This window comes from Pristis pectinata, chromosome 9 (assembly GCF_009764475.1).
Source record: "Pristis pectinata isolate sPriPec2 chromosome 9, sPriPec2.1.pri, whole genome shotgun sequence".
NCBI classification, from domain to species: Eukaryota; Metazoa; Chordata; class Chondrichthyes; order Rhinopristiformes; family Pristidae; genus Pristis; species Pristis pectinata.
This window is the reverse complement of record NC_067413.1, coordinates 87,003,769-87,016,596: the sequence shown is the minus strand read 5'-3', so window position 1 is coordinate 87,016,596 and position 12,828 is coordinate 87,003,769. Positions and strand designations below refer to the sequence as shown.

The following is a 12,828-nucleotide window of genomic DNA, read 5'->3' as shown; positions in this document are numbered from 1 at the left end:
ATATGATTATTCTAAAGGTGCTTTTTACATGTGAGTAATCTAGTGTTTTATTGAAGATTTGTGATTTTACAACTTATTTAGTTCTAAAACTGCATCCCTCATCATATACAGTGTCAATGCATGTCTGCACCTCACCCTTTGAAATGGGTGAATGAACTCATAATATGTTTATAATTTTAAAAGTGCACCATTGAGCTTTTATTAATTGCCAAAAAGACTAAATCAAAACGATGGTTAAAAACACAAATTTGTAGGGGAGGGATAGGAGAGGAACTCCACCCATAGACAACGCTGAGTAGGGAATGCTATGGGTGATATTGGTTAGCACAGGAGGGGAAAGCTGAAGATGAAGGGAGATGTATATTGGTCAGAACAACAACAACTGGTAGATTTTGTGTCATCTGTCAAACAGCAGAAAACTGTGCTGTCTACTCTGGAAGAAACTCTCATTTCAAAGAAGGGGGCAACAAAAAGAGGTGATGCTGAAGGTAGTCCGAAACCTATAGAGATTGCAAGACAGAGAGGAATTGAAAGCTCTGATATGGGGCCTGCCATGCAGAAGTATGAGACTTCAATGACCAAATGGAAGACCGGTGAAGAGCCAATGTTTACCATTGCCACAGCACACTATTTTACTGAGTCATCGGGATCAAGATTTTTGGTAACTGTTGGCCTTGACTGTCACAGTCTAAAGATAAAACGCATGACTTTCAGGCAGCACTTGCTTCAGTATGCTTAAACAGCTAAGACCACCATTAAGTTTACCTGCAATTTGCTTGTACCCAGCCAGTGACCCTCCAATATGGTTTAATATTTTATTTTTGCTATTACAAACTGTTTTGTTAAATTAGCCACACTTGTCAAAATTCAGGCTTTATCAGGCTGACCCTGATTTGCATTTCACCAGATAGACTCTGCATCATCTACTGCAACTTTATTGCACAGATTGTTCCCTTAAGATTCTTTTGCATATCCCTTCCTCGTAACAAAATATTTGTATTGTTTGACCTTCCCAAGTACTGACCTATAATCTCATCCTTTTGCCTGTTTTCCCTACACTCTTCCTTGCTTTTTTCTATATGTCCTAATTAATCTCTTGCTATTTTTTCAAGCTGTATCTTTGAAACAGCTTTTGTCTCTCTACTGTTGACCTAGTCATGTATGTCAATTGGCTTTATATGTTGACTTTCTGTGTCTACACAGACAAAGCAGTCTGGTTCTGAAGTAACCTCAAAAAATGTAGACGTCTCCAATCTAATAGATTCAACACGAAAACAAATGGATGGAAAGGAATGGGCTGCTGCTTCATCATACAGCTGGGTTCAGGTGTCTTTTTATTCTTTAGAGAAATCTTCCACTCTTAAATGGGCTTGTCATTTCTACTTCTAGCTTTTTGTCATGTTTTATCTCTCTAGTATGTTTTGTGCATTTCCAAAAAAAATCTGGGCTTGAAAGGACTCTCCTCTCCTGTGAGATCGTTGGTCTGCCTTTCAACATAGTCAAAACCTATTCACACACTATTCTCCTTTTACAGATTTCTGTAGATTTCATCATGATGTTCAGCCTCCCTTCCCCAATTCTTGTCGTTTGTTGCACATGGTATTCAACCTGGGAAATGATTGGAAGATTCTTGTCAAATCAATTAAGTGGCATTATTTTTAACTCCATCCATTCTTTTTAAACAACCAGCAAAACAAAAAATCTTTTTTTTAATTATCCTTGTTATCTCCTGAAGTTTTTTGAATAGTTCTTCTGTTCCTAATGACTCCTAGACAAAGTTAAGGCAATGAGGAGCTCCAACAAACTTCCAGCATTAACTCACAAGGGGCCAGAGCCATGTCCATGATCGTATTCCTGATGGCCATTGATGTGTGACCTCTGCACAGATGCTACAAAGGAATATCACTGCACCTTTTGTAAACAGAACTACTACCAAGCACGCATCTCTGGCTGACAACCTGCTAACTTATCCACCCAGAGAGTGATCTCTTCTAGGCCCTTATCTAATGTTACTTTCTGTGCTCAAGCCGGAATGATTGCAGGTGTAACCTGAGAATGATTTACCTTTCCACCTTTTTTTAGTCTGTGTAGGGAAGCATCTGGCTTCTACCTACTGCTTTCTCAGAGTAAAGCAACCAGGGATCAGGAATTGGTAGCAAACTTGTGCTCAAGCTTACAGAGCTATCATGAATAATTTGTAACAAAATATTTCTTTCTTCTGTGTTTGCAGAATATTTCAATAGTAAGAGTTGAGAGTAATTCCCCCTCCATTTGCATGATTTTAGCTACCTCAGTGGTGATCCAGCATGAGATTATTGTGAGCACATTGGACGAATCAAATGTATTTGTGCCTGTGAAGAAAGATTACGGAGTCCATTGAGGGGCTGTGTCAACAGGCAATTGCACCTCAGTCCTGTAAAGTTGCAGTTCAAGGTTGCTGCTCAAGGAGTTATTTTGCACATTGTTTATAGTAAATTCACTGCTAAATCCTTGCTATCTTAAGAATTTTTGAAGATTTGTTTTCTGCTTTCAAGGTGCAGTGATATTCGTTCATGGCACTTGAATATATCAATAACAAGCAGGGAGGAAAAGTATAAAAACAAGGACATGGTTCAGGCTCCCTGTAAATTTATGCTGGAAATTTGCCTGGTGCTCCTCATTGTCTTACCTTTGCCAGAAGTGTGGGAGAAACTTTGTTTACAAATGGGGATGGGCTTTCTACGAACCCAACAATAGGCCGATGATATGTGAGCAGTTCCAAGAGAGCTTTCAGCCTGTGTTAAATTGCCCTGTTCTATCCAAGTGCAACATTTTGTCAGATTGTTCCATTTGCTGTTGTTGATACCCCAATCCGACATGTTTGAAGAGATTGGGGTATCAACAAACATCAGTTCATTTTCATCCGACTGCTCTAGAAATTATTGAAATCCAGCATGATCTAGTCTCAGATAGTGGACCATAATTGTTAGGGTTCCTATTGTATGGGAATGCATCTTTCATTTTGGGTTTGTTCCATAAAAAGAGATTGGAAAGTGAAATCCATTTTGCCTCTACGCCATCTAGCTTGTTCAGTTTAGAAGTGCAGTAGCACAATGATTGTGATACTGCACTATTCATCCAGTGTCCTAGACCAATTATTCAGAGATAATTCAAATATCAGGCTATGGAACTTTAAGTTAATCAAATCAATTGTTATTCCATTGCCATCCCTAAGATTATATATCAGGATAGTACAACCAGAGATGTCAGAAACACTGGTAGACAGCTGGGAGAAACTGTCCCTGGAAATCCACAACACTGACTCCGTGAAGTTTCATGACATGAATTAGAATATTGTTATGGATGCTTCCTGATGATTGTCACTTCCCATCTTTCCTCACCAAATAAAGTGGTGCTCACCCATGATAAATATCACTTGAAATAAGGATGAGATTAGCAAAGGCATTTTGAGAGTGGTTCAGTAAATTCTGACCAGGCAAGCTGAGTGTGTACGGCAATACCCACATTACGGCTGTTCGGGTAATAGAAATTTGCTCTCATGGAAATTATCAGGAAAAATAAATAGACTCAATTTTTTTCAACTTGCATTTCTTGGTACATATGTAGAGGATGCTGCTTCACATTACAGGAAATTGCAATATGGATCATTTTCTAAGAACACAAGCCCCGCACCACCACCACCACCACCAAACCTGTAGCACTGAGGATGCCCGCTCTTTTGTTGTTTGGTATCACCATGCTAAATTGTATTTTCAAAGCTCTCCTCGCTAATCTCTCAGGATGTGTCAAAATACGGAGAGAGGCCCCATTTAAGTAAACAAGCAATTAACTGGCATATATGTTTCTGTCGTGGGGGGAAAATACAACCAAAGTCTGAAATTCTTCCATCACCCTGTCAGAAGTAGTAAATTAGATAAATTCGGAATAGATCTAATACTCAAGCTGGCCGTCTTGAAGTACCATAGGTTATCTTGATTATATCCCTTCTTTTACCATTGCCCCCAAGTCAGAGGATTGAGCCCTGTTCACTTAGGGATGCAGTGGACCATGTTAGGAGCAGCTCTAGGAATGCCTTTGACTGAGGTGAAGTACAACCTTGGAAAGGTTCCAAGCAAAACTGCAATGCAGCATGCTCTGGACAGAGCTATGTAATCCCATCACCATGAATCAAATCAAAGTTCTGCAGTTCAACCACATCCAGCTGAGCAAATGAAAAAATTAACAGCATGAAAGACCCCCTCAATTACATTTTCAAAGATGGCAGAGCCCAGAAAATGAATGCAAAAGACAAACCTGAAACTTTTTGCTATCACCTTCATGTTTCCTCATGAGGTCCCCACCATTAATAAAGCCCATTTTTCAGTCAATTCAACTCACCATATGAAATTTTACAAAAGGCAGAGCCACCTTTTGACCTGTTGGATCCAGCAAAGGCCTCAATAACATCATGGTCCAAAACCAGCTGCACCTCTCACCAAGCTCTTTCAGTGCAGCTGCAAGTTGACGTAACATTGGAGTATTGTGTGCAGTTCTGGTTGCCCTACCATAGGAAGGATGTTGTTAAACTGGAAAGGCTGCAGAAAAGATTCACAAGGACATTACTGGGACTGGAGGGTTTGTGTTATCAGGAAAGACTGGATAGGCTGGGGCTTTTCTCCCGAGAGGGTAGGAGGGTGAGGGGTGACCTTATACAGGTGGATGGTCACAATGTTTTTCCCAGTGTAGGGGAGTCTGAAACTAGGGGGCATTGATGTAACGTGAGAGGGGAAAGATTTAAAGGGGACCTGAGGGGCAATTTTTCCCACACAGGGTGCTAGGAATATGTAACAAGCTGCAGAAGGATGTGGTAGAGGTGGGTACAACGTCTTTAAAAGACATTTGGACAGGTATATGAATAGGAACGGTTTGGAGGGATACGGGCCAAATGGGTCTAGCTCAGATAGGCAACTTGGTCAGCATGGACAAATTGGGCCGCAGGGCCTGCTTTCATGCTATATAACAGCATTATATGGCTGTTCTTACCAATAGCCTGCTCAACCATTGCATATTTTAGGTTTCTCCAAAATAAATTGATTTCTGACCTCAGTTTTTTGTTCAAATGTAAACAAAAGTGTTGTATTCCTGATGTAGAGTGAGAATTACTACCACTGACATTAAGACAACTTTTAAGCAACTGCGGTATTTAAAAACCCTAGCAAAATTGAAGTCAAAGGGAATCAGTAAAAATGTTTCACTATCTGGAAATATGTCCAGTATAAAAGGTTGTTAGAGGCAAACCCTGGGAGATAGCTCCAGGAATTCCTTCAGGCATTGTCCCTGGGTCCATCCAACTTCAGTGGTGTCATCAGCAAATTTCCTTCCCTGTTATGGTAGAAGCAGGAATGTTTGCTGATGTTTACAGATTTCAATTCCATTTGCAAGATTTCACATAGCAAAGCAGCAGAAGTTGGACAACTTTCAGACTGGGGCTAAGTAATGGCATAATATTCATGTACTACAAGTGATACAATCATTGGCAGACTCATCGCCATTGACATCCTTGGTTGTAGGAGGTGGAAGGAAAATGGGAACCTGGTAGTTGTTGCCACTAACCAGAAACTTAACAGGAAGAGCCACATTAATGCCACACCTGCAAGATCAGATAGATCAGATCAGAGATGAGGTACCTTGTGATGAGGGGTTCCCCCCCCCCCCCCCCCCCCCGACTCTCAAACTCTTTCCATTATCTACAAGGAACAACTCTGAAGTGTGGGTACAGCTCTAATGACATCCAAGAAGCTCTAGACCAAAATGGACAAAGCAGCCCATTTGATTGGCATCCCTTCCAGCACCCTTCACAATCACTCTTGGCATTACAGCTGCAGTGCCAACCATCTGCAAGCTGCACTGTGGGTGTCCCTTCAGTACATGGATTGCAGCAGGTCAAAAGGTGGTTCACCGTCACCTTATTAAGGGTAGTTAAGATGGGGGGTTAAGTGTCCACATGCCACGAATAACTCAAAAAAAACTTTGTCAAAGCTATGACCATAGTTTATTAATCAGATCAAATTCAAAGTGCCCAACAATACTGATACTGAGTGCTCCTGCTGCAAGTGTGACACAGGTTGTATAAGGGAATAAGATCTGCATGCAGTGAAAGACATGATTACATGCAAAAACGTTCAGATGCTGGAAATCTGAAATGACAGAAAATGGCCAAAATATCCAGCTGCTCAGGTAGCATTTGTGAGGGGTAAAAACAACATTAAAGTTTCAGATTGATGGCCTTCCAGTAGAATGTCTCTGAGTGCAGCAGATCAAAAGGTGGTTGTACGCAGGGTGCATGTGAGAAAAGCCATTAGAATTGTTGAATTGCACATCACTGGATGATACGCAAATCTTTCCATTTAGTTTTCATTGCTTCTATTAATTAAAAAAATGTCATTATGCCATGGCTTGGACATTTTGAAATTCTTCCTTTTGCAGATCAATTTCAGGAAGAGATGTTGCCAGTACTGCCTTCTGTTTTGTATCCATGCTGATAGCCTGTTCTATGATGCACAAAGTTTGCATCACTCAGATCAGCCGCTGCTTTGAAAGCTCTTTGTGACTAGATAATGATTAAGGCAATGTGTGTCTTATTACATATGTGTGTGACAGAAACATGAAAACAATACAGTAGAGAAAAATAATTGACTAAAGCAGAAAAACTGCCTGAACATTTTCATGATTACAGGCGACTTTATTTTATATGTATTCTGCACCAAAAGCATGCTATGGACCAATTTACTACATCAATTTATGCCTTGCATATTGAAATCTTACTGCTTTCTGATTTTAGTTTTTATTATACTTGTATAGACTGAACATTTAGACAACAAAAAACTGTCTTTCATAAATATACTTTTTCACATTAGATTTTAAAATGGACATGATGTGAATTATAGAGTTTCAAGCCGATGGAGATGGCTGTGCCTTTGTCCTAACTCAGAATACGTCACCGTAGTAGCTATTCAGTATTGTTTTGTACACATTTTCACATGAGTTTTTAATCTCTCTAGAAACCTGACATGAATTTGGACGAGTGTTCCAAAGTGGCGCAACATGAAATCCACAAGCAGGAGAAGACCATGAAGACTATGCAGGAAACAATGGTGATGGAAAAGAAGCATGTGATGAATGTGCATGCAAGCGAGGATGCTTCCGCTCTGTGCGCTAAGCTGGCAGGAGTTGAGAGGGACACTTTAACAGAGGCGAGCAAAGCTCACTCCTCTGGTGATGCAGGGGCTCTGAGTTGCATGGTGACTATGGAGACCAAAGAGGACCAGAGGGAGGCGGCAAGTCCCAAAGTGGATCAACCGGTAGCTGAAGTTGTAGAAGCACCGCCTTCTGCTCAAGGGTGGGAGGAGCAACCTGAAATGGCAGGCAAACCTTCAGAAAAATCTGAAGAACAACCTCAGTTCGAGGTAACTGGTTCCCCTCACCTCCTTACCAACTCTTATAGTCATCTTGATTAATCCATTAGTTTCCTCATTCACCACCATCAACATCTGCAATGTATATTAGCTTAGAAGCAAAATCACAGCAAGAAGTCTTCACACATCACCTGCTTTGAGTATTGCTATTGAATCATGTGATTTATATCACTTTTTACCCACACCTGATGTTTCATTCTGCTCATCAGGTTGTTTGAAATTTAGAAACGTAGGAAGTAATTTTTAATCGAACACGGCTGGTAGAAACTGATGGGAGCTCAATTTAGTTTCCTTTGACTTCAAAATTAGGCAGGCAGCCAATCCTTTGATTGGATAAAATTACTCACCTGCTATGCCATCTAATCACATTGATTTTGAAGCAACATTGGCAGTAAGCTGCAGCTTGATATATGGCTTCTGCGTACCTGCGATGCTCTGGGTCTGTCTTATGCTGAAGCCTTGGTGCTTTCTGTTTCTAATTTAATTTTGCTAACCTCTTTTTGCTATCATCAAATTAGATTATTGCAAATGACTGAGAACCTCCTTTCAACTAACTGAAATTTAAACTTCCTTCCTGAATTAAGGAATTCTAATAAGACCCAACTATTTCCTGATCTTTGATTATGAAAACTTTTAAGTTTCCAATTATTTAATAAATGAATTTTGACCACATTTATTAAACCTCTCTTCAACAATTGCTAATATCTAAGTTATTCTTGAATTAAAACAAGTCTAAAGGAAGTTAAACTTGGTCATCTGTTTTATACACACTACTTTTCATCTCTTTTTGAGACAGCATCTGTGATTATAACTTTATAGTTGTACCTTGGACAAATTGTATCACTAAAATTGCAGCCCACAAATGAGTATTAATTTCAATCATCATAGACATTGAGAATCCAGTGCCTGGCTATGGGAGAGATGAGGCGCTGAAAGTAGATTGCCTGCACTTTGTGCAAGAAGGAAACCAGTTTAAGATTGCTGGTGTATGTATTATATAAAATGCAGATTTCTGTCCTTAAGCATTATATGCAGAATATTTTCAGAAATGCAAATAGAGACTTCTTGCCCCTTTAGTATTTTTGGCCACTTGAGGAATACAAGACTTACTGATGTTAAAATAACAGTAGACCATATATCACAGTCCTGTTTCCTGCATACTACGTAATCTTTACCACATTTTACCCTCTACTGGCACAACAATAACTGGAACCCTTGCAGTGTTATAACTTAATTGGTTTCTAGTAGTTAACATTCTGTTTTTAAAATCAATATGGTTTGAAATAAGGCATCTGGTCTGGAAAACATTATTCAGGAAAAAAAGTACCTAAACAATACAAAAGAGAAACAATCAATCAATCTTCTGAAGGAACTCAGCAGGTTGAGCAGTATCAAGGGGGGGAAGGATTTGTCGATGTCTGGCAAGAGAATACATTTTCTGATTTGAGGGTTCCAAAATATTTCTGGAGGAGTTTGAAGCTTAATCTGGGTACATGACTTCCAGACAAAAACTAATAGGAATTTAACTTATTGTTGGGCATCTTCCAGTGAGAGAAGGCCCCCAGCTGGTCACTATGTGAAATAGCAAGGTGACAATTTGTATTTCTAGTCCTATGGGCTGTAAAATCAAGGTTACTTCAAATTTGTACTAGAAGCTTATTTTTTGAAGTGGAAAGATATCCTTAATTCCTAACCATAAACAGCTGGACATGTCAGGATATGATTAAATGATTTTTTAAAAAATTTTTCTTTAAACTATACAAGTCGTATACTAACATACCAGGTCTCTGTTACATATGGACTCCGACACCTAACATTAATTGCAAAATACACATGGAAATATTGGGAAATGTAATTTGCCAGGTTTAAATGTCATCTATATTGGAGTCATCCTCCCAAAGAGGAAGAAACATCATCATTTGCAATAATTTCAAAACTGATGTGGCATGCTTAGTAGTGTAAAGGCATCAGTTTGCTAATGGTAAGAATGAAAATTGTCATAACTATTTTCTCTCAATTTTTGTCCTTTTGTATTTAGCCACCTGTTGTTAAAACTGAAACTGTCAGCTTTGAGAGCATGAGTAAGGAGGACGGGAAAGAAATTTGCACCAAGGATGTACCAGTGGTTCACACTGAGACTAAAACAATCACCTATGAATCAGCAAAGGTAACAGATTTGCTGAGTGGGTTTCTGTGCAGTTCATCGTTGCACTTTATAGGCAATAATCAAAAATATTTAAATCTTGTTCATAGTGTCAAAGCTACTTCTTGTGCAACTGCCTTTATTTCTTTTTGAGTTGTCCATTCAATGCTTACACAGTTGAAATTTGAAAATAGACCACTGATTTGGAAGAAGTTTTATTAATAATTAATACATTGTTTTCAGAACCTGTATAGCCTAGAGCATACGAGCATTTGTTATAATTGAAATGCACTGATACTGTATGGATCCAAGGAACTTTTTGACTGGGACTTAAAGGCTAGAAGGCTGTATGTAGTAGAGGATTAGATTGGGGGTGCGAGGTGTAAGGGCGATAAGGCTACAGTGCAACCAGCACGTAGGTTGTAGTCACCATGATCCTTTCACTGGAGAGACGTGTCTTGTGGTAATAAATGTGTTGTGGAGCCATAGAGTCTAAATAGATTTCAGAAACATGAGTATGGGCCATGGAGCTCTTGGGAGAGTACTGAAAGAAGGCAGCAAAACAAGCCCAATAGGGTTGAAACAAATGAAAATTGTCTGTGATGGTGTAAAAGTGGTTAAGTTCCCTAGGACTGTAAAAGTCTACAGCAGGAACTTTTAGATTTTGATACTGAGAGGTAAATGACTGAAAGGCATAACAATGTGCTTTACATACTTGCATACTGGAAGGCTAGCATTGATAAACACTTGTCGATTTTGGCAAAAAAAAGTACCCATTATTTGTTAGTTTAAATAATGTAAAACTGACAAATTCTAACATGAATATACAGATACCTGAAGCCTTTTAAGCTGATTGCAGTTTAGTTCAGACAGAATCCCTTTGCTTGCTTAACTACCAGGATATCATTTACATTGAAATGAAGCAGATGTTACTCTAAGCAATTCATGACAACTGCTTACCTTTAACAAGATCTCTTTATTTTTATTAATTACTAAATACTTATAGATGTTATTATGCAAGACCTTTGTCCAAGATCCAGAGATTTATTCAGAGAAGTGCAACAGAAAAATCACCTTGCCTGACGCAACTTCTATTAGTTGTAATACTGGTGAAGTTTAACAAAATGTCAGCAAGTTTCTTTTCTTTCTCTTTGTCAGTTGGACTCAAATGCTGACAGTGACCCAGGAGTTCTAATGAGTGCTCAGACGATCACCTCAGAAACTTCGAGTACCACAACCACTACACACATCACCAAGGTAATTTTCATTATGGATGTGGAGCAATCAATTTGGGATAGATTTTAAACTTGCTGCTTGGATACAAAATAGATCCCATAGATGGACTGTCTAACCTTAACTGGTCAGATTTTAATTCTCTTCAATTTGCTGAGTGTTTGAGTTTTTTTAAACTTCTGTCTTGTTTTTCACATTACGCTATTTTGGGGAACTTAAAACTTTAAGTACTATAATAAAAAAAGGATGTCGGTATGTGCATGAACCCCTCTCATCAGGGAACTAAAAATTGTAGTTGCTGTCATCAACCAGACCCTGAGGCAGACTTTAGTGATCTCCCATCACCAGCATACATGGTCCATGGATCATCGTTGGGATATCAAAACAGACGTGCTTTAAGCATTCATGCTTTACTAGGAAAGGTCCTCTGCAGCTTGGGATTCTAGCAAATAGTATCAAAGTACTGAGAAACTGGAACTTGATGAAACAACATATCAGTAAGCTGTGCACCAATGGTGCATGCCTCACAGTATGGATCAGGATAGTGTTACAATAATTTGAGGTGTGGTGCCTTTGGTAGGTGAGTGTATCATAAAGTTTGAGGTTATTTGTTGCACCCAGAAGGTATACTCCTTGAGTTTTAAATTCCTTTGGGAGTTTGGCTAAGAAAGGATGAATTACAGGGCAGTTTTACAGGTAACAATTCCACATATTCAACCATATCATTCCTAAAGTAATACATCAGAGAAACAGGCCATGCCGACCAAGGTGTCTATCTAAGCTAATCCTGTTTGCCTGGGTTTGGCCCAAATCCCTCTAAACCTTTCCTACTCACGTACCTGTCTAAATGTCTTTTAAATGCTGTAATTCACCTGCCTCCACCACCTCCTCTGGCAGCTTGTTCCATAACCTCGCACCTGCCTATCACTATTTGTTACCTGCATCTACCTATCACCACCTTGTGCCCACCCCGCCTCCCCTCTTTTGTCCACCTATCACTGCTCTGCTTTTCCCTCCTATATATTGGGCTTCCCCTTTTCCTATCTTCAGTCCTGAGGAAGGGTCCTGACCCGAAACATTGACCACCTGCTTTTCTCCACGGATGCTGCCTGGCCTGCTGAGTTCCTCCAGCATCATCGTGCTTTTCATCTGGATTCTAGCATCTGCAGTCCTTTTTCTCTACTTACCACCCTCTGTGTGAAAACCTTGCCCTTTTAAATCCCCTTTAAGTCTCTCCCTTACCTTAAATCTGAGATTGTCTACCCCGTCCATGCCCCTCATAATTTTATACTTCTCTAAGGTCACCCCTCTGCCTCCCTCACTGCAGGGAAAAAGCCCCAGCCTATCCATTTACTCCTTATAACTCAAGACCTCCAGTCCAGGCAACATTCCTGTGAATCTTTTCTGCACTCTCTCGAGCTTAATCACATCCTTCCTATAACATGCAACCAGAACTACGCACAATATGACAAATGCGGTCTCACCAACGGATTGTACAACTGTAACATGATGTTGCACTGCCTCAGCCAATGAAGGCAAGCATACCATATGCCTTATTCAACACTCTATCTGTGTCGCCACTTTCAGGGAACTATATACTTGTACCGCAAGGTTTTGCTGTCCAATAACACTCCCCAGGGCCCTACCACTCACTGTGTATGTCCTGACCTGGTTTAACTTCCCAAAATGTATCATTTTGCGCTAGTCTGAGTTAAATTCCATTAGCCATTCCCTTGTCCACTTTCCCAGTTGATCTAGGTAAACTTAGACAACCTTCTTCACTCTCCACTATGCCACCGATGTTGGTGTCATCTGCAAACCTACGAATCATGCCACCTACGTTCTCATCCAAACCATTAATATATATGATGAACAATAAGGGACCCAGTACTCAAATCTGCAGCACACAACTGGTCACAGGCCTCTGATCTGAAAAGCAACCCTCCACTACCACCCTCTACCTCCTATCACCAAGCCAATTTTCTATCGAATTTGCTA

At 39.8% G+C, this 12,828-nt stretch overlaps 1 protein-coding gene across 12 annotated transcripts in view; it reads left to right on the top strand.

Annotated features, from left to right (window-relative positions):
- The window catches only part of LOC127574060 (band 4.1-like protein 3), a 134,660-nt gene that overhangs the window by 113,623 nt on the left and 8,209 nt on the right, over window positions 1-12,828 (top strand). For 7 of the 12 annotated variants that reach the window (XM_052022680.1, XM_052022681.1, XM_052022678.1 and 4 more), the window contains 5 exons: window positions 413-661; window positions 1,204-1,326; window positions 7,041-7,445; window positions 9,493-9,621; window positions 10,756-10,854. In XM_052022680.1, coding sequence (XP_051878640.1) covers window positions 413-661; window positions 1,204-1,326; window positions 7,041-7,445; window positions 9,493-9,621; window positions 10,756-10,854 — 1,005 coding nt within the window. The remainder of the gene's footprint in view (window positions 1-412; window positions 662-1,203; window positions 1,327-7,040; window positions 7,446-9,492; window positions 9,622-10,755; window positions 10,855-12,828) is intronic. The other 5 variants (XM_052022677.1, XM_052022684.1, XM_052022676.1 and 2 more) reach the window with 4 other exon arrangements.